The sequence below is a fragment of the Sphaerodactylus townsendi genome, linkage group LG04, assembly GCF_021028975.2.
Source record: "Sphaerodactylus townsendi isolate TG3544 linkage group LG04, MPM_Stown_v2.3, whole genome shotgun sequence".
Lineage (NCBI taxonomy): Eukaryota > Metazoa > Chordata > Lepidosauria > Squamata > Sphaerodactylidae > Sphaerodactylus > Sphaerodactylus townsendi.
This window is the reverse complement of record NC_059428.1, coordinates 32,898,757-32,923,752: the sequence shown is the minus strand read 5'-3', so window position 1 is coordinate 32,923,752 and position 24,996 is coordinate 32,898,757. Positions and strand designations below refer to the sequence as shown.

At 42.3% G+C, this 24,996-nt stretch overlaps 1 protein-coding gene across 10 annotated transcripts in view; it reads right to left on the bottom strand.

Annotated features, from left to right (window-relative positions):
• FRY (FRY microtubule binding protein) overlaps nucleotides 1-24,996 on the bottom strand; it is a 267,714-nt gene that overhangs the window by 155,880 nt on the left and 86,838 nt on the right. Inside the window, exon 1 of one of the 10 annotated variants that reach the window (XM_048492647.1) lies at nucleotides 1,246-1,321. The exons of the other annotated variants lie outside the window; for them this stretch is intronic. Coding sequence (XP_048348604.1) covers nucleotides 1,246-1,306 — 61 coding nt within the window. The 5' untranslated portion in view covers nucleotides 1,307-1,321. Of the gene's footprint in view, nucleotides 1-1,245; nucleotides 1,322-24,996 lie in introns of those variants that run through there. 10 annotated transcript variants of the gene reach the window in all.

The window sequence follows — 24,996 nt, the reverse complement described above, 5'->3', positions numbered from 1 at the left end:
CAGGTAAAAATATGTTTAGTCTTAAAATGTTTAGTCTCTGAAAAGTTGGTCAATTAAAAAATAACAAAACTTCACATAGTACACAGTCACTCAGAGGTTTTCCTATCACTAGGAATTTCTATTACTATGCAGAGGCATACCAAAAGGATAAACTGACTACTTGGATCGTGATTACCAGTCAGACTTTGTTTCCAGGAAATAATGGCATACAGAACATCTCAAATTAGACTCCTTAAGCAACTGAGAAGTCTATAGAAACATAAAGCCAAAATGTTCACCCGTGAACCAATGAAATACAAACCAAACAGATTCTATATCTGTGCCACATGAGCAAACCGAAGGTATCATGTAGATGCAACAGGTAGGGCAGCATTACTACTACATTATCAACTTCCACTACTATACCTTTGCCGACCTGCAATCTCAATTTTGTTTAGGTATACAACATCAAGAAAAAAAATCACAGCTACTGCAGCTATTATTGAAAATCCCACCAATATTCAAAAAAATGGACAAGGTTCTGGCATTATTGAAATGTTCTTTCAAAATACTTGAAATGTTCTTTTTAAAATACTTTTATCCTCAAGCCCCACATTCCTTAGTATCTTGTCATCAGAATAATTCCTTAAGAAAGCTTCAAAGTATACCCTGACTCCCAATAGTTTCTAATGCTTTCCACTTTCTCCTCCTGACACATCACACTTTCTCCTTTGGACACACTAGGTTACAGTATTACAGCACATCCTTAAGCATATGAGAAATTTTAAAATATGAAGGAATTAAAAAAGCATTAATCTGTTATTCATCAGCCTTTGTGTCAGCTACTTTTATTAAAAGGCATATGTATTGAGTATATTTTGTAGCTCACAATTTTTTATTAGATAGAACTCTTTAGCAGTATATGAAACAATTCTAATTAATACATTTAATTCTTTGAACACAGAACTGTTTTGAAAATGCAGAGATAAAACACAGCAAGTTGGGTATTACACAAGTAGAAACTGTTGCTTCTCAAGCACTGAGATACATGACACAATCTATACTACTTGGACTCAAAAGCCAAACAAGTCAACAAAAATCCCATCACTATATTAAATGCATATTTTTCAGAAAATAATCCATTAGCAAAACGTAGTCAGGTTTCTTTTTCTAATAAAAATGTGTTGCTCATAATTTTCAGAATTACACTAAACATTAACATAACCGTTAAAAAATTCAGAATATCAGAGTTTTGTTTGTACCTACCAAGTCCCTTTATTAAGCTGATCACACTGGATCTTCTCCAACAAGCTAAAGAAATCTCCATGAGACTGAAAATACCTGAAAAGCTCCAATCCTTAGAATATGTTTGTTTCTAAAATCAAGGAAAAAATGGTTTTCTTCATGACCCTGATTTGCTTTTTCGCCATGGACAGTTGTTCCTCTCCTAGATTCAAAACAGGGGCTAGCAGCGTTTTTGTTATTTATTTGAAGAGCTGAAGAGCTGTAGTAAATTGAACTAGAACACGCTTTCCATAACCAAAGGGGCAATTTTTAGCTTCAGTGTACAGTGATGACCTACAACTTTCAGTGAGACTGCCAATCTATATTTATCCACAAGCACATACTATACTGACAGATTAGCAAAACTACTTCAAGCACTCCTAGTACATGAGACTCGCTAGTATAGTTCAGCATAAACAACTCTTGCGTACCACAACACATATCACACTGACCAAACTTAAGGCAGCATTAAAGAGAAAAGTGCTATGACAGAGACAAGAAAACAATTAACAAAGCACTTTTTTTGTATCTAAGTGATCCTGGTTAGTATTGAATTCCTTCAGACAAAATTAACCCAGTACCCTTTTCTCATGAGAGCACCATACACACCCTCAAGGAAAAATTACACAGTATATCTGTGCAATTGTGTGTGGGGTGGTGGTGGTGGGGAACAGGACGACGACGACACTAAGGGAGCTGACTGGCCACCATGCTGGCATATCTCTTTCCCTGAGCGAATGGGAGAGAGATAGGGCCATTAACGTGCAGGAATTAGTCATCTATCTCAGGTGCCCCAGTCCAGTAATACCCCACAGTTCTGGCAGAAAGTTAAACCAGCAAGACCCATTGTGTAGTCCATAGATGTGATGGGTGGTGAAGGCAACCCATCCTAAACCAGCTGTCACACCCTTGATGCCCAGAGTACCACGGGATGAGGATGAACACACTGTCCTGACCCACTGTTTCCTCCAAACATCCCCCATGGCCAATGATTGCACTAAGTGGACAATATAAACCCTAGTCTGTACTGAGGGAGGCCAGATGCTAAGAGTATGTTGGTTAGCCCCATGGCTGTAGGACATAGTGTCTTGCCCTCTCACACTTGGGTAAGAAGTGCACCATGTGGGAACACAACTCGGGTCAGAGAGGTGTGGAAAGCTGCTGTAGATGGTCAGTGGATCCTCCCTTGGAGGCTCCCCCTTTACAACTACAAGGGTGAAACCTGGTGCCCCCTCTCCCAGGCTGCTGAACCAGTGGAGCCATGGACGCACATACCAGAACTTGCCATCCTGGAACAGAAGCCACAGAATGGATATCAAAGCAAGAAAAGTAAACCCAACCCTCACCCCCATCCCCACCCCACCTTGGAGCCACGGTCGTAACATGGCAACTGAGACAGACGCCAATTACTTTGTAAGCAAATAATTAGTTAATGACTAGGGATGGAGCAATAGCAACAGGGAATATGGCAAAAACATTGTGGCCGATTTACGCACAATGTGTTTGCCATGTGTTGGGAGTGAACGTCCATCACAGCAACGTTTCTTGTAGGGACATATTTCCTCTAGACCTGCTTTCACTTTCCACTCTCTCCATGACAAATGAAACCGCTTGTAGCATGAATTAGCTTTGCCACCAGAACTGGGCAGATTTGCCAGTGGGCACAGCTTTACCCCAGACCTCTCCCCTCCACTCAGAGCCAGCCCATCTAGTCTCACCTCCCACTCCCTCGTGCTGCTTTGCACACTTCCCCTTCACCCTCCTCCCTGTACTGACTCCTTCCTGCTTCTTGTCCTGCCATATCATTTCTATTGCCCATGGCCTCCTCGCTCCTGCGTATCTATAGATTTTTTTAAAAAAATTAATAACCATATCAATAAATCGATAAATTGATAATAGCACTACAAAATGTAAAAATAATAAGATTAATCTATCAGTCAAACCACCCGATTTGCCCATCCATTTGATCAACAAAAGAGGATGTCTGCAGCCTCGTAGTTTTTTACACAGGCAGTCAGTGATTCCAGATCACACCAGAAAAAGCCAGTTTGATGCTTGTTTTTACAGCACATTGGAAGATGGGCAACCATGAACCTGGGGAGCTTCGCAAATGGCAGTTCATGTTGTCCTTTTCAGGTTTTGCTGTTTGAATGCCACCATTATTCCTTCCCTCCTTCCTTACCCCCCTCTCAACTACTTTATAGAGTTCCTATAGAGTTCAACTACTTTATAGAGTTCTAATTTGGGGAGTTAAAACCGCTACTAATTTAGAGTGTGTTCAATCTCTTTTTCGCCATCATCTACTGGGACTTCCAAATTCCGTAACCTACCACGTTCTCTGCCTAGAGTCCGGTGCAGATACTGGTTATGCCTACACTCCAGATCTCTGCCGGAAAGTCTATATACTCTTTGCTAAATGACCATTTCAATTCTACCTGGCAAATCACAATTTTAAATCAGATTAAATATATTGGAATCTCTTTCGACCAACTTCTTCCGCTGGATGAAGCTCAAGCATTCAGGGTTCTGAAACTACGAACCTTGGACATGGAAGGTCAGATGCTGATGGCAGGTGCTAGAAGAATCTGCTCCTCAACGCACAACGGCTATGCAATGTTATTATGCTGAGTTTAGCACCAGGCACAGACAGCCTGAGAGTTGTGTTGGGCCCAGTTCTGAGAATAGTGGACCCTGGGAGCTGCACCAGGCTTGGTGGTGGCAATCCCCAGAAGACATGCCAGGCTCAGCTGTAGTAGCTCAGACTCTGGGAACTGCACAGGGGCCTGGCCATGAAGGAAGCCGTGCACAGCACAGAGGCAGTTGTGGTGGAGGACTGGAACCCACTGTGGCCCAATGATAGCAGACCCGAGAATCTCATTAGGTTCAGTCGCAGCGACAACAGATGCCAGGAACCACACTGGACTCAACTGGCAACAGACTCTGAGAGCCGCATGGAGCCTGACCATGTAGCAGCAGACTGCAGGAGGCAAGGAGCTCAGGAAAAAGTGGGGGAGTATGGGATTGCCTCCGTGTGTCTTCTGGCCTTCTACCTTTTGTGCAAGTAGTGAAATCTGAAAAATCAGGCAAGTCATTCTCAGAATCATGCACAGCAAAATTTGAAGTAAGATATATAGGGATAAATTCTTCCTCACTCCCAGAAATATCTAGCTGCACAAAGAAGACATCAAAATAAACCCTGGTCAGAATTGGGCTGGCATCGTGGTTGACTTATCAACTATAATGCATACCAAGGCACCCCAACAGAGCTTCAGCGGGTGACCTCAGAGGTGGAGGCATCCAGGACAAGGCAGAAGAGAACACAATGTTCAAAAGTGGGTCAGGGGAAGCAATAGTGACCAGGGAAGCAATAAAGGATGGAGGAGTAAAAGTAAAATTAGATTTCTCCTCCCCACGAATAGTCATGATTAAAAGACTTTCGAAAGTTGAACAATACCACACACTTTAAAACAACACTTTAAAAAAATTACATTTGGAGTTAAAGGTTTCCATTTTAAATTTAATGGGAGACCTGAAAATCCCCCCTCAGGTAGATGCCACTAGCAACATAGACGTGTGCCAAATGCCTGAAGAGCTCGTTCCAGAAAAAGGTACCACTGAAAGCAATCACATGAAATTGCCTTAAACTGAATCAGCCCAGTATCATCAGTAGAGAGAAGGAGATATTCCTACTTAAAATTCATTTCTTCCTAGCACTTCAGGCTGTCTTGACTTAGCTTGTTAGGATAGAGACCCTTACATACCAGGAAACAAGGAGCACTCCATCAGCATTGTTTTAGTGTGGGTTCCCCAGTGCTGAGGTAAATTTATTTAGTTTTGTGATGCAGAGTGGAATTTAGCAATTCTTTGCTGTTTGAGGGTTTACTAGCAGGAACTCTTGAAAAGTGGGAGAAATCATCTGTGAGCAGAAACCGGGGCATGACCTAAGATTCAGGAAATAATTATTTGCCTGCAGTGAAAACCTCTTCAGTTTAAATATTCAAATGTAAACAAACCAATTTGATTGTTTTTTTTAAATGTAAAGCATTGTCTTTAAAATGGAAGCTGTCACACAACCTCCTGAAGCGTCCAAATGTCATTAACTCGTTCCTGTTTCTAATCTGAAAAGATTACCGGTATCTGAAGAAATTATTGACAGTTGTACTTCATTTGTTCCCCATCATTCCACCCAGTTGGGACCCAAAACTACTTACATTGCTCTCCTCTCCAAAGGAAATAATGTGGTGGCAATAAGAGGCTATAAACAACAGATAAGAAAAAAAAAACACCCACACAATCGGCTACTGCATCAACATGTATGGAAGAGTTGGAGGAAACACAAAAATTGAAAATAACAGCACAACAGAAGTCAAAGGAAATATAATAACAGCGAACAAGACCGCTAAATGAAATGAACTGAAATGTACGAAAGGCTGCAGGAGAATAGTAAAGTCCAGTAAGTAAAAGGCTAGCCTTACATTGACATGAATATTTATAGCTGTTGCATTATTGGCTAATTAAACCCATGACAGGGCAGGCATAAACTTTTTCTGCAGCTGATGAAGCCGTTCTGAGCTGCAAAATGGGAAAGAAAAGCTGGATTGTCCCGTCCTCTCAATTGAGCATTTCCAACATGTTCACACCTGCCCTGCAGTGTTGTTCCTTTTACTTACTGGATTTGATTGTTTCCCTGCAGCCTTTAATTTCACTCTGACTGGGATAGCCTAGGGTACCCAATCTCATCAGATGTTGGAAACTAATCAGGATTGGCCTTGGTCAGTATTTGAATGGGAGACCACCAAGGAATACCAGCAGCGCTATGCAGAGACAGGAAATGGTAAACCATCTCTGAACATCTCCTGCCTTGAAAATCCTACAGGGTTACCATAAGTCAACTGTGATTTCACAGGGGGGAAAATCCAACCAGAACAGAGAGGAGTTGATATTTCAGACAACTGTTCAAATAAGCATTTTTATGAACTGCATTGCCACTTGCTGCTAATGATTACACTGTACCTTAATGGCTTCCTTGATTATATAAGTAGTGCAGTTCTATTCACTTGCTGTTCTGTTCTCTGCTCTGGGGCACCAGTCTGGCTGTCTGGCTGTATAGGAACAGATGTTTCATACAGCTCTTGTTGAAGGCAGGTACTGAAAACTGGAAAGGCGGGAGAAAGGAAGATACCATAATCCCCATTTCCACCCCCACCCCCAATGCTACATAGGTGTTTTCTGCATAGACATAATATCCCAGGATGGAGAGGTGAAATATCCTGAGCTGCGCATGATTTCCGCATGGCTTCCATGGGTCCTAAATCGGGCCCACCCCATTAGATTTCCCTTATCCTGAGGTTTTCAAAAATTACTAAATTGGCGGTTCTTTTAAAAAATCCCACGCTAATCCCGCTGCCATGCAAACACCACAGGAGATGGACTGGTTCATTTTTCCCGCCTCGCCGTCTGCTCTCCCTGTCCCTGCACCCGCCTCTCTGATCTCCCCTTTTGATGTCACATTCTACTCTCCTGGCGACTGTAGCAGTCCGACCTTTCATTCACGATCCGCCTCACAGCTACAGCCAATCAGAACCTGGGGAAAATGTGAATGTTTGGGCATACGTGGAAACGTTTGCATGGAAAATGCAAATAAACAGGGCTCGTGCAAAATTAACTGGCGTACTTCATCCCAGTCTTAACACAATTACGGGCAGCCATGCGAGGGGAGAAACCGAAATAGAAGCAACCTGGTATGTATAATCCCAGTTCTATCCCAGGATATTTGGTCTGTGCGGAAAACACCATAGTATGCCTAGAGGGAATGAACATTTTTGCTAGTATGCTCTGGAAGGCATACACAGAAAAAGGGGAATGCTGCATCTCTACCTTCCTACAATCATCACCATAGGGCAAAAAAGCAAACATTTTATTCATGCACTATAGAAAGAAGGCAGCTAAAGATGGGAAGGCAAGGCTGATACCCTTCTCCAATGTTGCCAAATCATTAATTGCCACCAATCCACGTATTTTGACTGCAGCTTTTGTGGTAAGGGAACTATGCAGTGATTTTACAGGACCATGTTTTCAATAGAAACACAGCTTTCATCTTCACATAGAAACCTTTCAGATATATATAAATGAACCAATAGATTCAATCTAGCCAGAATGTATAGTCAATTTAGCTTTATGGCTAATACAACCCTATATGGAGACATTATACAGTGCTAAGTTGCTAGTCTCATTTATTGCTCAACTGGTCTTAACCAGAAAAATCACCAAACGCATACTTTTCTCAAATAACAATCAGCTATTTATAATTCCTGTTAGGTAATTATTATAAATAACTTTTTATCCTATAATAGGTTTGTTTTTATTGTAGCGTTTGTATATTGAATTCATGCACAAGCTACATTTAGAGTAATCATCAGCACAACCCAAACAGTTACACCCTTCTAAATCCACAGGCTTAGAAGGGTGTAATTCTGTTTAGGATGGCACTACATATGTGCTATTTATAGTTGACAGTGGAGGCTAGCTACATTTGGGACATGACATCATTACAGGAACATTCCATTCGACTTATGAAAATACTCTTATGACCTGAACTAAACATAAGCATTTTCTGCTTATGATTTTTAAACAGCAAAATTACTTTGAATTCTGTCTAAATGTTCATAAATTATTTCAATGTATGCACACCTTAAAATCATATTACGAATAAATTAATGTTCCATATTTCGGTGTGGGTGTTAAAATTCCAGTACTGGTCTCTTCTACCTTATTCAGGAAAACATTCACAGGTGTCAAACTCGCGGCCCTCCAAATGTTATGGACTACATCATCCCCTGCCAGCATGGGAACTGTAGTCCATAACATCTGGAGGGCCGCAAGTTTGACACCTATGAATGAAAGCCTCAAAGCTTACTGTGTGACTTTGGTGAATTGCTGGGGTGAGAATGTTATAAGCTGCTTTATATCCCAACTAGCGGGGCCCGGTCATGTGTTGCCGTGGCAATTGTCCTTCTCCTCACAGTCCGCAACCCACACAGATGTCCATGCAGGTCCAATGATCCCCAGCATAGCCTTTTGGAGTGGTCAAATGGAATCCCTCTTTCCCTTTTCAATTCACATTGTTATATGGTGGTGTCTTGTTTTTTTAGTATAAGGTAACCCTTTCCATTCCACAACGGAACTGTCCAGAGTGCGAATCCCACCACTGATTACAATTGATACAATTATTTGACACTATGGCATTATATTTGGCTGAGGTCTTTCCCCATTCTAAACTCTGCCTTCCTCAAGACTCAACCACAAAATCTCCAGGAATTTACCAACCTGGAGCTGGCAACCCTAGTCAGGCCTGGCTCCAATGAGTTCTTCCTCGAAGACTAAAATAGACCTGAAAATGACCCTGCCCTCTATCTCTATCTTTTTACCCACAGAAACCCAGCCTGGAATACTGTGGTTACCTAGCAACAGCCACTAAGTGAATCTGTTGGTTAAAGCTATAGGGACTCTTTTTGTAATTATTTATCGGGGGGGTGTGTGTGTGTGTATAATCCCCATTTTTTCTCCTTTGTTTCTGAAAATCTGGGGTCCTTTCCAGAAAAATCTACTTGACAATCACAGTTCCAGTCACCAGACTTTGCTATTAATATATAGATTTTTTTTTCAACAGCCTGATGCTTTTCAGAAGATCACAAGCAGGGAATGTTTGGCAACAACCTCTACCCTCATTATTAGTCCTGAGTATCTCATATTTACAGATATGCTGCCTCTGGAAATATAAGTCCTTGGCTAATAGCTACAAATAGACTAACAGTGAACAGCAAATGACACTTTCCTGGCAATGAGCCTCTGCAACAGTAGAGAATTATAATTTCTGTCTGTTCTACAGATATATAGACATATGCCACACTGATTCTGATCAAAGAATTGTGATAATATTCTGGAATTTAAATGTGACTATAGTTTATCCACAATGAATGTCATAATATATATGAGAACACTGTTGAAGAGTTCAGTGTTTTCAAATTATGTTACTCAATAGCCAAATATTCAGCTAGTCATCTTCTGCCTGTACTAGATTTCTTCCTTTTCTTTACTACAAAATTGATCCTTTATTTGCTACAAAATTTTTGGTCCAGCAATCCATTGACATAAGGAAAACATTGCATGTTCCTCTTCCACAGAAATAGCTTCCAACAATGGAAATGTTGATTCCTGCTCACAGTACCCACAAATATAACTGGTCCAGATGGAACTGGGAGTATTATGAGGAAGGAGAAGGGGATGAACCGCTCCAACTCTGCAAGCACTAGAGGCATGCCAATTACTTCACCTTCTCCCGCTTCTTAAAGCAGCCCCACCCAACCTGTGGGAACTACGACCTTGGAACTAAACTTTTCCAGGGTTGGTAGTGATCGGTTGGAGTCCTCTTCCTGTGATTGCCTTTTCCCAATGGATTGTTGGATCCAATGGTTTGATCCTCTAAAGATGCCAGCCACAGATGCATTCTGACGTGAAATGTCAGAAGAAAATGCTACTAGAACACAGCCATACAGCCCGGAAACCACACAACACCCCACCAATGGTTTTTGTTTTCTATTTTCACCCCCCCCCCCTTTTCAGATAGCAAAACAAAGAAATGTATGCTAATATAATACAAAATGCAGAAATCTGCATCTCACTCTCACTCTAGTATTGGGTTTACAATTCTACTTGTAGAAAACTAAGGCACTTGTACTTTGAGTATCATAAATATGCAAAGCAGTAAAATTGTATCTCTAAACATTTTTCTCAACATTTTCCTTTTTCTTTCAAAAATGGAAACTACCAGGTTTCTTCTACAGCTTCAAATTTTTCAGAAATGCATATTTCTAACCATTTCAGTTGGATTTCTACCACAGATTGTTTATAAACCATGATAGCCTGTCAATAAATACAAGTCAATAAATACAAGATTTCTAATCATTTGGCATTCCAGAATACTCAATGCATGGCAGCTGTGAAAAAGGCAAACTCTATGCTGGGGATAATTAGGAAAGGAGTTGATAATAAAACTGCAAGGATTGTCATGCCCTTATATAAAGCCGTGGTGCGACCGCATTTGGAGTACTGTGTTCAGTTCTGGTCGCCACATCTCAAAAAGGATATCGAAGAAATAAAAAGTGCAGAGAAGGGCAACGAGGATAATTGAAGGATTGGAGCACCTTCCTTATGAGGAGAGGCTGCAGCGTTTGGGACTCTTTAGTTTGGAGAGGAGGCGTCTGAGGGGGGATATGACTGAAGTCTATAAAATTATGCATGGGGTAGAAAATGTTGACAGAGAGAAATTTTTCTCTTTCTCACAATACTAGAACAAGGGGACATTCATTGAAAATGCTGGGGGGAAGAATTAGGACTAATAAAAGGAAACACTTCTTCACACAACGTGTGATTGGTGTTTGGAATATGCTGCCACAGGAGGTGGTGATGGCCACTAACCTGGATAGCTTTAAAAAGGAGAAGTCGATTTATGGAGAAGTCGATTTATGGAGGAGAAGTCGATTTATGGCTACCGATCTTGATCCTCCTTGATCTGAGATTGCAAATGCCTTAGCAGACCAGGTGCTCAGGAGCAGCAGCAGCAGAAGGCCATTGCTTTCACATCCTGCATGTGAGCTCCCAAAGGCACCTGGTGGGCCAGTGCGAGTAGCAGAGTGCTGGACTAGATGGACTCTGGTCTGATCCAGCAGGCTAGTTCTTATGTTCTTAATACTTTTCAAATTTTGACACGTCATCTGAGCAATGTAGTGCTTCACTCCACAGGTGCAGTTTCATTCTACAAGTGGGAAGGGGGTTTACAATAAATGTTTGGGCTCAGAGGCCTGGTATTCAACAAATGTAATTATTAGTAATACCAATGAAGAAGAAATTCCCCATTCTAAGTCACATTTACTGGAGGAACAATGTGAAACACTGTGTGGATAGCACAACAAAGTGGTATAATTCATTAGCAATAAACATCACATGCCACTTTAGAACACTTGCAGTGAGACATCACTTTGCAATGGTCACAATGACAAGCTATGTTGGCATAATGGATTATTATTCTCAGTATCATGAGATCACTTTGCAGGGCATCCAGAAGTTCACATTCTACTTGGCATCAACTTCAGCAAATCAAACAAACAAACAAATGAAACTACTACGTGCAGGAATATGTAGTATTTGAATTCTTTTGTATGCAGAAAATACACTGATCTATTTTATTAGCATCTCCTCCTTCTTCCAGGCAACTCAGCGGCATAATGGAGTTCAAAGTCTCTCTCTTTACTGTTGGGTCTCTGCCTTCCATCTGTCTCTTCATTCCAGTTCAAATTTCATCCTTGCCCTTTTTGTCCATGGTTAAATGTTATATCAGCACTGAAGTTAGCCATGTTTAAGTTTAAAAGAACTTTCTTCTTCATTTGGATTTGAAAGCAGAAATTCAATTTGGTCAGCAAACCTTTCTTTAAGAAGAAACTTTCATTGTTTGCACACATACTCCCCAAGATGAGAGTCACTTGTAGCATCATGCTGCAGGGCAGGCATCATGTGTGAATATAGTGCGGGTGTAGACAATTGTATGACACTCTCACTCACACACAAAGAATCAGCACATTGTTGCAAGGGAAGTTGCATAGAATCACTCCATACTGAATAGAATAGAATAGAATAGAATAGAATCTTTATTGGCCAAGTGTGATTGGACACACAAGGAATTTGTCTCCGGTGCATATGCTCTCAGTGTACATAAAAGAAAATACATTTGTCAAGAATCATAAGGTACAGCACTTAATGATTGTCATATAGGTCTAGTAAGCAATCAGGAAACAATCAATAGTAATAAAAACATAAAATGTAAAATCATAAAATAAAATGAAATGTCAGCACAGGCTATAGTCATACAGTCATAATTGGGAGGAGATGGGTAATAGGAATGATGAAAAAAGTAGTGCAGTAATTATATAATAAATGTATATAATAAATAGTTTGACATTATCGAGGGAATTATTTGTTTAACAGAGTGATGGCATTCGGGAAAAACTGTTCTTATGTTCTAGATTGTCTTGAGGTGTGCAGAAGTGCTCTGTAGCAGCGTTTAGAGGGTAAGAGTTGTAAACAGTTTATGTCCAGGATGCAAGGGGTCAGTAAAGTAACATTTCACAGCCCTTTTTTTTGACCCGTGCAGCATACAGGTCCCTCAATGGAAGGCAAGGTTAGCAGCAATTGTTGTTTTTCTGCAGTTCTGATTATTCTCTGAAGTCTGTGTAATAGATCTTGTTGGGTTGCAGAACCAAACCACACAGTTATAGAGGTGCAGATGACAGACTCAATGATTCCTCTGTAGAACTGTATCAGCAGCTCCTTGGGCAGTTTGAGCTTCCTGAGTTGGCGCAGAAAGAACATTCTTTGTTGTGCTTTTTTAATGACATTTTTGATATTAGGTGACCATTTTAGGTCACGAGATATGATGGAGCCTAGAAATTTAAAGGTCTCTACTGTTGATACTGTGTTGTCTAGTATTGTGAGAGGAGGTAGGATGGGAGGGTTTCTCCTGAAATCTACCACCATTTCTACGGTTTTAAGTGTAAAATAGCTCTCATTCCGTCTGCATGTATAAATGTGTGTCTTTGTTAGCATTAACTGTGGTTACCCCTGGTGCTTAGTTATTGCTTTCATAAAACAGGAGTGGAATAAGTACTCAAGAGAATAGGGAAGAGGCTAAGGAGGAAAAATGTGATCCTGCTGTTTGCTTTCAACCCTGAACCCACCGGTGTTTGTTTGTTTATTTCGAAAGTAAATTATGATGCATCCATTCAAAATTGTAACCTCCAACTGGTGCCCCGTGGTACTGTTGACATTATAGCTCAACGTAGTCTGCTGCTTAGTTTAACCTTGCCAGAACTTTTGGACCTTTTGTCTTTACCAGTTAACGTTCAGCATGAGTCAGTCACAGATTCTGAAAGGTGCATTCCCACTTTCTTTTCTTTTGCAGATTTGTGACAGATCTGAAATTGGTAGTAATTAACTCGATTTCATTTCTGGCACTTAATCAGCACCATAGATTGACATATGCTGGGCCATTCCAGAAGCATTATCTATACATGTTCTATAAAATGTACTGATCTTTGAACTTGTAGACAAACTATCACCCATGTGGCTCATTTTGGAAATAAAAATAAATGTTTATTTAGATACTGTAAAAGGGGTGGCTGTTCAAAGTATTTTATGAACTGAGAAACTGAAGGTTGTTGTAACATTGAGGGCTCCCATAAACTTATGACAATGTTCTGACTAACAAAACTTAAGTTATGGCACATTGTTGCCCACAAATTAACATAATTTTCCAAACAACTTTATGGACTATCCTCCTACTGAGCATTTGAGATGACTGAATCAAATCACTGGAACAATCTTCATAGTTGTAAGACATGAACTAGCAGTGACAGCAACCTGCTTAACTGTACTCTAAACACTTCTCAATAATATTTTTATTGTAACATAACAGTTTTAACACCCAAGTTAAATGTATACTTTACAGATTACTGATCCATGAGTACAGGTCGTGTCCACGTTTATTTGTCTACGAGCAGTAAAGTCCACTGTACGGTAAGAAATACAGCAGACCTAGATAGGGCAGGGGGTAAAGCAGGAAAGGGCCAGAGGGGCTTGTTGGGGGGGGAGCAAGGGGGCTTTTGGAGCCCGGGCAAGGCACTGCTGCTTTAGGGCAGGGATGGTATGACCAACGATGAACCCTCCACCAATAAGGGAGCTCCCTTGTTGAGAGTTGAGCAAAGAGGCAAAGAAACATAGGCTCAGGAACCTGAAGAATATGGTGCCAAGAACTGGGAAGTCAAGAAGATGTTGGGCTAAATTTCACATGAGGCTTTGGAACCACACCCAAGTTTATAACACCAATAAAACCTCCCATCCTTGGATATTTATTTTTATTTTACTATGCTCATGCCCTGCTCTTCTCTCAAATGGGAACACAACACACCTTAAATAGTTCTCCTCTCTTCCATCTTCACAACAGCCCTGTGAAATAGGTCAGGCTGAGAGTGTATGACTGGCCCACAGTAACCCAACAAGCTTCCACAGGGATCCAAACCTGGGTCTTTCAGACCCCAGCCTAACATTCTGTCCAATACACTACATGGTCCTTAAACTAAGTAGTGAAATTTTATGCCTACACCTAATTTCCATTTCAATGTATAACTTAAGCATAACAACAAACAAAAAACCTCACAACCCTCCCCCCCCCAAAAAAAACAAGTTTTAGGATTATAACTTGTTACAGGATTTCTACACAAGCTCAGAGTAGAAAGCATGTCTTTTCTACTTTCAGCATCACAACAATTGCTGATCATCAATATCAATTCTTTGTACTGGTGACATAAATCTATCAACAAAATCTATCAACTGGTGACATAAATCTATCAACATAATTGAAATTGACAAGATTCTGTCTGTTTCCTTAATCCTGTATTCTACTGCGCTCTAAACAGTCTGGGGCGAGTATACCTGCAGGACTGTCTCTCTCATATATCTCCTAACAAATGTTATATTCAGTGAATGAGAACTTGCTTGTAATCTCAGGCCCGAAGGAGTAAGGGTGGGCAGAATGCTCTGCTGAACCCCCTGGGGTGGGGGAAAAGCAAGGAGGGTGGAGGGAAAATCCCCAGGGCAATTCTTTGCAGACAGTGATTCCCTCTGCTCTTCTCCAAGAGAAAAAAACAACAATCATATTAAAGATCGTTCGCAGAATGTGAGGAAGGAGAGAAGTGAAAGCAGTTCTAGCACCTATCTGCACAAAAACTTTCGCCCCAAAAGGAAGATACACTGAGTGCAACGCCGATGGTCATCCATAATAGGCCTTCTCCTTCTTTAAAGGTATAATTTGCCAAGAAGACCTTTTTAAATCCTCCCTTTTAGGATAAAGTGATAGAACATGTGTCACAAGTGACAGAACATGCATCACTTGAAATGTGCATCTTTCCCGATCCATTCCAATCTGGTTTCGGGCCTGATTATGGGACAAAGACAGCCTTGCTAAGGCCAGTGAATGATCTACGCTTACAGATGAAAATGGGATATTCTCCCTATTTTGCTTGATTTGTATTACCTAGAGTTCGGTTTCACAACTTCAATCTTCAAAGCCTTTCCTGGCATACTGAGCTTGGTTTCTCAAAGAGTAGGCCTTCATTGGTTTTGATCCTTTTTGTCTAGACGGGCAGAGATAACCCATCAATGATAAAGCTTAATAATTGTCATGAGACCTGATCAGTAGGGTGATGCAGGGTTCAACGCTTCCTATCTTTTTATCTATGTTATCTGATTAGTCGTGAGAGTGGAGGCTAGAGCATGAGTGGCTACACTTAATAACTGGCTTAGACTATTTTTTTCACCTACTTGCACTATTTTTTTTCACCTACTTTCACCTACTTGACTCTGAATGATGATTTTTCAATCTAAATGGAAGTTGGCAATGGTAACCAAAATCTTACATCTGGGTTTTTCTCCACAATTCAGTATGGGCTATGAACAGGCCAAAGAAGCAATTAAACAATGTGTGGCAGATATAGCGTACCAACTGGATGTAGCCAGGTCCAGAGGCAGAGCGAGGGGAAACTGTGCACACACCCTGCGCCCCTGCCACCCACCTCGTCACACAACGCCCCTGGAACACCCCCTCCACGGCCTGGCCACGCCTCTGCTGCAGCTCTGCCTAGGGCGCCCCTTCCCCCGCCCCATGGGCGCTACGCCTCTGGCCAGGTTTCCAACCTTTATTGCCAGTGGATCTAATAGGTATTCAATCTCTCCCATGGCGTACTTATCTGGAAGTGCCTTTACACTGGGACAGTGCCAGACCCTCTCCTTTGCTGTCCTAGGTGGCCAATATAGGAAGACTCCTTATCAGGAACGAAAATGCCCATAGGGAGGGGAGTGAGTGAGGGGTGGCATGCAGAAGCAGTAGAATGGGTAGAAGCCTTCGACAACACAGTAGAACGTGTGTTTCTCCATTGTCAGTTTTACAAAAGTACGCATATTAGTTATATTTCACCACCGTTGTATAGATTTCCAGATCACACAGAGCAATTTGGTATCTTCATGTTGCTTACAGACACCAATCTTAGCACCAATAAATTACAGCATGGTCAAGTTCTATATAATAGCATTCGAAACACATCACAGGATGGTCTGTGCAACAGAGTAGATTTAGTGACCTGATAACTATAACCCTCAATTTAACAATTTTAGTGTCTTTTTATATCTATCCTCCTTTAAGTTTTTACCTCTTTTAGTATTTATGCTTACTGGTTTAATTCATATGTTTTATAGTTTGTATCCTACCATTTATCCCATTTGTCTTATGCTGGTCCATGACCATAATAAAGATTTCACTGACTTTGGAACTAGTTTTTATCTGCATGCTGATGACACCCCAGCTATCTCTCCCCTTACATATGCCTCCAGTCACAACCTCTTTGCTATAAGTGTCTGAATGCAGTGGTCAAGTGCATGGGGCTGAACAAACTGAAACAGAAAACAGAAAGGACAAAGTTGGGAAGGGTGAGGTTCTCAAGAAGACTGATAGGCCTGTTCCGGACATAGTTAAATTATTCTTATGTGACCAAGTGAGTGCTCCTAGACCCAACCTTTTCATTAGATCATCAAGTGGATTTGTTGCCAGGTATGCTTTTTAACCATTCGCACCTAATCCAAAAGTTATCCTCCCTTCCTGACTCTGCTAAAATAGCTATACTGAGTCATGTTTCTGTATCCTCAAGATAAAATTACTGTAATATGTTTTGGGTGGAGCTAACCTTAAAGACAGCTTGGAATTAGTGCTAAATGCTGCAGCAGTCCACTTAACTGGTGTAGATCAGAGTGCATTGAAAGAAAGCCAAAGGTTGCTTTTTGATTCCAGGCCCATTTCAAAGTGGTGGTTCTTACCTCTAAACTCTTCCTTGCCTTGAACGTGATTACTTATGTGAACTACCGCTTCTAATAGGAACCTATGAACAATCTTTGATCTGCCCAACAGAAGATGCTTGTTGTAAGATTGTACATTAGCTTTTTCAGTTACTGCTCTACTGCTTTGAAATACTCTTTTACTGGAGAACTGGAGTTGTCCCCACCCCGCCAATCTCTTTTCAGAATCCAAATATAACATTTTTGCTTCAGAGAACCTTATCAATCTTTAACTTTTGTGTATGTTTTAGATCATTTTTGTAAACAGTATGTGCATTACAGAACATCCATGATATATTTTCCATTAATTAATTATGTGGTGATACAAGTAAAAAAATCACAGCTATATTAATTAATCATTTGGTGATACAAAGTAAAAAAAATCACAGCTATATAGCAGCAATTGGGAGGAAGGTGGCATAGTATAGTCCAGGGGTAGGGAACCTGTGGCTCTCCAGATGTTCAGGAACTACAATTCCCATCAGCCTCTGTCAGCATGGCCAATTGGCCATGCTGGTAGGGGCTGATGGGAATTGTAGTTCCTGAACATCTGGAGAGCCGCAGGTTCCCTACCCCTGGTATAGTCTGATCTCATCAGATCTCCAAAGCCAAGTAGGGTCTCCAAAGCCAAGTAGGAAGGAGACCACCAAGGAAGGTCTACAGAAAAAGGCAATGGCAAACCACCTCTGATTCTCACTTGCCTTGAAGGCACTCTGCTTGGGTCGCCATTAAGTTGACTGCTATTTGACAGCACTTTACCCACAAATATAGCAAGAATTCCAACCTACCAAGAAGTAGAACACAACAGAGCCATGAACCCCCGCCCCCCCCCAAAATCCCCAAACTTTAAATAACTGAGATTTGGTGGCAGCGGCAATTGCAGGAGAATTATCTAATGACTAACGGTAATGCTATTGTCATCAGGAACCCAGCAGCATCCCCCATCTGTTGCTGAAGAGAGCAGAACGCTGCTGCCACCAAAAACCTGGCCCAGACTCTGGGACCATCTGGCTGGTAAAAACTGCGGCTTTTGGAGCTGAAGTAACATCGTTTGCTAAATACACAGACTGACCAGTAGCACTAGTGTCCACAGGTGCAGCCAAGGACTGGAGAGTCAAATATACAATTTATGGGAACTCAGATTCTCTACTGGGATAAAGAACAGATTAAGAGTTTCCCCCCCCCCCCCCCCCCCAAGCCTGCTGTATCTGGTTGAATCCTTGACAGCCTTAGCGGGTTTCCTGCTAATGTTTCTGTTGTGCACTTGAAAAAACCCAGCATGTTTTGGATTCAGATTTTAGGAAGAGCATAAATGCCAGCATTTGATAGCATTTTGGCCCCCCAGTAGCACCTTGGGATGCAGATTTGAGTTCTTCTTGGGTTCTAGAATTACTCAGGTTCCATTATTTCCTATAGCAGATTTTGGAGAGAGGCTAGCTAGAGTGGCTGTTTTAAACACTGGAATTCAGAGATTACCTGGGAAGGCCATATGACGAGATACTATATGTTCTCTTTCATCTAACAGCCCATTCCATCTCCTGGTTCTCTAACTAGTCAAGGGCAGTAGAGAAGGCTGAAGACAATTCCAGTAAAAATGAAACAGGCTCAAAGTAAACAAGCACAAGTTGGAACAGTTTTTGTGTGTGTATGTGGTCAAAACGGTGGTAAAGAAGAAGTCTTCCAAACGGTGAGGAAGCTTCGGTACTTTGCATTAGTTACAAAAATTTTAAAAACTCAGAAGCAAGTTGTGACTCATTTGCAATCCATTTTGCAGACAAAATTTCTCACATCTTTTGTGATTTGGACCCCAATATGTCTGCACAGCAATCTCATAATAGTATCAAAGTTCAGACCAGTCCCAATTAGGTAAATTTAGTTAAGGCAGCCTATGGAGCATCACTTGGTCCTTTGTTTACACAAAACAGGGATCCATTCTGGTTGCTGATGACATCCAATTCTGTTTCTCTTTTTCAGACGAGTCAGTTGCAAGAGAAAATATTCTGGGGGGAATACCTGGAGGCAGGCTGAATGAGGCCAGTAAACTGAAAGACTGGAAGTCAGCCTATCTTGGATAGGGTTGCTCTGTGTAACAGGTTTACAGTTTCAGGGGGCTATCAGATTTGAGTTGTCAACATGAAGGCCACTATGGCAGCCCTTCACTGAACAGCATATGGCCACAGTTATGTACTTCTGGTTACATGCAGGGTAAAATGCTGCAGTGCATGCTATGTATGACTGCCTTCAAAAGCTGTTCAGCTGTTTCTTCAAAACGCTGCAGTGAGACTGCTGGATGGCAGAAGCTGTAAGAAGCACATCTTGCCAGTTCTGAAAGGAGTCCACTGGCTGCCAATCTCTTTCCAGCACCAATTCAAAGTGTTTATTTTTTGCTTTAAAACTCTGAAAGATCTGGGACCAGGGTAGAACTGCGTGCTCCCAAAACAAATGTGCCCATCAGTTAAGAAGCTTTGCTCTGCATGCTCTCACTTTTTAAAAGCAGCTACCTGAGACAGGGCTTTTTTCCACTGCAGCATCCAAACCCTGAAACTCCCTCCCCAAAGTTATATGCCTTGGACTAACCTCAATACGCTTTAAGAACCTAGTAAAAACAAATTCATTTTCCAAGACTCTTTGTTGAGTTTTCGCTACCTTCTTCACCACTGCTCTAGCTTTATTATAATTTTACTGCTGCCAAGATTTATGCTGCTGCTTCATTATTTTAATGCTGCTTACTTCTGGTCTTTTTTGTTGTTTTACAACCACTGGTTTCATTGTTTCAACTGAGTAAGACTGGAAGCCACCTTATGAGCCTGTGTGCTTAAAACTGCAGAGATAAATATATTTTAAACAAAAAAAAATACTCCTGTAAAATTATATAGCTTTGCCTTGGATTACTGTATTTCAGAAGAAGGTTAAGCTGAAGGTATTAAAAAAAATAATAGTTCCAATGGCAAATTCATTATGTACACATCTAAACATATTAGAATGTTCAGATGTCATTATCTCAAATTAAAAGGATGAACAATGTTAGTGGATCTGTTATATTATGGAGTTGTGGTTGAGATCTCCAACGGAACTCATTTGCCTCTGTCATTTTATCAACATACATGATTATCCTCATCAGATATCCTCATATTATCCCCTCGTGTTCAGACAATGTTATCATTTAATCTGAAAAACGAATTTATCTGTTAAAGGCAAAGCAATCACAGAAAGGGGTGCCACGCTCCTGGTGGGACCTGGGGATTCCCTGGAATTGAAAATGAACTCCAAACTACAATTCCCATGAAGAAAATGTATGCTCTGAAGGGTGTACTCTATGGCACTCCCATTGAGATCCCTGTCTTCCCCAGACTTCATCCCCAAAACTGAATATGACAACCCCACCCTGCCATCTCCCACCAGTGTCCAATCACAGAACTCCAATCACAGAAAAGGTTTAATAAGATGCCACATTAGAAAAAAGTGATTCCTTCACTACTACTACTACTACTGCTACTGCTACTGCTACTATTATTATCATTATTATACCCCCCGTTCCAGGCAGGCTCCATGATACGTGGAGGAGCTTCGCCATATGAAACGGGTGCTTACACGTCTACAGTGAGTGTGCAGGAAATCTCGTAACGAAGCTGCGCAAGCATCCTATACGACGTTTATGAAGGCTTATGAGATGGCGACGGAGGCGAAGAGAGTTTTCTACTCCTCATCTCTCGCATCTGCTAGCTCTCGCCTGGCACAACTGTTTCGCATAATTCGGTCCTTGACCTCCTTATCGGAGGGCTCTACAAATTGTCAATTGACTATTAGCTGTGAGGCATTTATGAGCTTTTTTGCAAAGTCACGTCGCTCCGCCAGGACCTTCCTGCCACGTTGTCTACAATTAGCGAACTGGAGGCTCCCTTGCCATCTTCAGGCCCTTATTTGGCTCTCCGAAGCCGCTGTTGACAGGGCCTTGGCTGCTGTTAGACCTACTACCTGTCCTCTGGACCCGTGCCCCTCCTGGCTTGTAAAAACTTGCCGGGCGAAGCTCGGACCCCATCTGTTGAATATCATCAATGGCTCCCTTGAGCAAGGAGTCTTTCTGGATGGGTTGAAGGAGGCGGTGGTCCGCCCACTCTTGAAAAGACCATCATTAGATCCAGGTGATCTGGCCAATTACCGCCCCGTCTCGAATCTTTCATTTCTGGGAAAGGTAACTGAGAGAGTGGTGTTGGAGCAGCTTCGATCCCTTCCAGTCTGGCTTCCATGCTGGGCATGGGATGGAGACTGTTCTCGTCGCTGTCACAGACACGCTCCGTATGCAGCTTGACCAAGGCGGATCGGTGCTGCTGGTGTTGTTGGATCTTACCGCAGCGTTTGATGTGGTCGACCATGACCTTTTGGCCCACCACCTGGCCACTTCCCGAGTGCGAGACATGGTCCTTCAATGGATTTTCTCATTTCTCCGGGGCCGGAGTCAGCAAGTGTGGTGCGGGGATCAAGCCTCTCGGAAGTGCCCGCTTTATTGCGGTGTACCCCAGGGGGCGTTATTATCCCCGCTGTTATTTAACATCTACATGCGACCACTTGCTCAGCTGGTACAGAGCTTTGGGCTGATCTGTCATCAATATGCTGATGACACTCAGCTCATTCTGTTGATGGAGGGGGGAGCAGTTGCCACCCCTGCAGCTCTACAGAACTGTTTGGAGGCGGTTGCTGGTTGGTTGCAGCAGAGCAGGTTAAAACTGAATCCAGCAAAGACGGAGATCCTCTGGGGCTTGAGGTAAGTGAGGGAGAAGGTGTATTATTAGGGACTTCCAGCTGCCGGTGTGGCGGCGAGAAGTCACTTTGGCGTCAGCTAACCTCCTCTGTCTAGAATGGGGGGGTCCACCTGAGTTAGGCCTCTTTCAGGGGTGGAGACTGGGTGAAATGCCCTTACAACCCGGACAGCGTTTTCCCATCCTCTTTTGTGAGGCCCTGGTCTGGCTCCCGCCTATCCCAAGCAGACCTTGCCTCACCATGATCCCAGTACAATGGAGTCACCTCCAGACTAGACTATTGCCTTGCTCTGGCTCTACGTGTAGACCTGCCACTGTAGCCTGATTTGGAGAGCTAGGCGCTGTTCCAGCATGCAGTGGCACGCTTGCACTCCTGGGGCGCCTTTCGAGATCCATATCCAGCCTGTGTTGCTCAATCTCCCATTGCCTCAGTTTGAATTCCAGGGTCCTTTTTGAGGAGTGTGGGTCTTGCCCCTCAAGGCCTTACACGGTTTCTTGGGACGTCGCACCTTCGGGATCGCCCCACCCCTTATGTCCCTACTACGGCCTCTCTGCTTGGCAGGGAGCTGGTGCTGGTGGTCCCCTGCCCCTCAATGATGCAGCTGGCCTCCACACAGGCCAGGGCCTTTACGGCTCTGGTCCTGGCCTGGTGGAACACTCTTCCTCCAGCTGTCTGGGCCCTGCAGGATCTTGGAGAATTCCGCAGGGCCTGTATGACGGAGTTGTTCCACCGGGCCTTTGGAGGGTCCAGCTGCTGAGATGGTGCCCCCTCTTTCTCTGCTCTGTTTTTACATCGGGGTACCCTATATCGTTGGGACCCGCCGTCCTCCCCTTTTTCTGTTCTGAGGGGAAGGTTTGATATTAGGTTTATTGGGCACCTTCAATTATAGTACCACTGTTTTAAATGGGATTTTATCACTTATTTTAGTAATTTAAACTGTTGGAGCCTATGTAAATTGTTTTATTGTTTGCTCCTCGTTAATAGTGTATTGGATTTTATGTTGTAAACCACCCAGAGCCCCTTGGGGATAGGGCGGTATAAACAAACAAACAAATAAATAAATATTATTTCTTAAACTTTTATACCGCCAACCCTTAAAGGGTTCTGGGCAGTGTACAACATAAACAACATAACATAACTTAACAAATAGAGCACCCTCATGAATCTAAATCAAGATACAATATAACTAGGGCTATAAACATTAAATAATTAAAACCATTTAAAACACAGCATACAAAATATAGCGTCCAGATGATCTAAAAAGCCCCTCTCGAGAGGGAGACAGGGAGGCCCATAGATGTAATAAGGGCCGCGGAAGTTAAAAGAGGGAGAGTGGGGATGTGTCCAATGGCCTGTAGCTTCTCCAAAGGCCAATTGGAACAGCTCAGTCTACACAGCCCCTATGGAACTTGCCAGAATCCCACAGGGAATGAACAGGTTAAGGGAGATTGTTCCCACCAGGCAGAATGGCCAGACTCAAAAGCCCTGGCCCTATTAAAGGTCCAGCTTCTGCATCGTTGAGGGGCAGGGTTCTGAAGTGTGATCCAGCTGAGTATGAAGGCGGAACTGGGACATCTAGGATGAGCCGGGTCCTCTTACTTTCCCTGTGGTGCCACTGGATGTATTTTATTGTTGGAATCTGTGCTGACTGTGTTGATCATTGTGAACGCTGATGTAAGCCGCCCTGAGCCCATTAGGGGAAGAGTGGCCTATAAATCAAATTATATATAAAATAAATCACATGTGTGAAGCAGTTCAATAAAAACAGATTTTTAAAATGCTTGCAGAGAGAATACCTTTCAATATACAATTTTAGGATTAAAATATACACCAGATATAGGAGTAATACACTGTGGATTAGGAATTTATTTGAAATGTCTGCAGGCTACACATGAAATAATGTATTATTTTACATTACATTTCTCCTTCTAAAGAAAAAAGCAAAATTCACTGGGAAATTCGGTGGGAATAACTATTTAGTCTGAACAATTAAAGATCAATAGCTGGCTGAAATAACTTTCATTTGGATGAAAACATGACAAGTATAGAGCAAGCTATCTGGTAGCCAAGAATCCTTCAGATTTGGTGTAAAATTAAAAGGTGGCGTGTGGAGGGAGGGGATTTCAGAATATGAAGAAAGTACCCCAAAGTCAACATTAGTCTCCATTTCTAATAATATAAAGACTTCTACATTTTTCTTTGTTTCCCTCTGTTTCACAAGGGACCAGTATGTTTTGGTTAGGGCAGGACACAAATCCTTATTCTCAAGGGAAAAGCAACCATGCTTATTTATCCCAGATGTTCATGGGGCATCTTGAAATCTGTTTTGCAGCCAGCACTATCTAATCTAAGTCTGCTAAATCATATGTAAAGTAAAGTTTCCCCTTCAGTCGTGTCCGACCCTGGGGTACCACTGCAAGCAGTGATTTCATAGGCAAGCCGTTTTTGTGGGGTAGTTTGCCATTGCTTTCCCCAGCTATTCTTTACCCCCTAGCTATGTGCTAGGTTTTCATTTACCAAGCAAGGAATGGATGGATGGCTGAGTTGACCATGAGTCAGCTGCCAGGATATCTGACCCCACTGGCGTAATGCCCATTGGGCAAGGTGGGCAGCTGCCCAGGGCATCACCTTGTGGGGGGCATCAAAATGCTGGGTTCGTTTTGGGGTATTTTAGTGGTTTTCCATTTTTGGCCTGCAGGGGGCGCAGTTTTTAGGCTAGCGGCACCAAAATTTCAGCTTATTGTCAGGAGCCTGTCCTTATGCTACCCCCCAAGTTTGGTGAGGTTTGGTTCAGGGAGTCCAAAGTAATGGACTCCCAAAGGGGGTGCCCCTATCTTCCATTGTTTCCAATGGGAGCTAATAGGAGATGGGGGCTACAGTTTTGAGGGTCCATAACTTTGCCCCCCCTGAACCAAACTGCACCAAACTTGGGGGGTATCATTAGGGCAGTCTCCTGATGAGACCCTGAAAGTTTTGAGACTG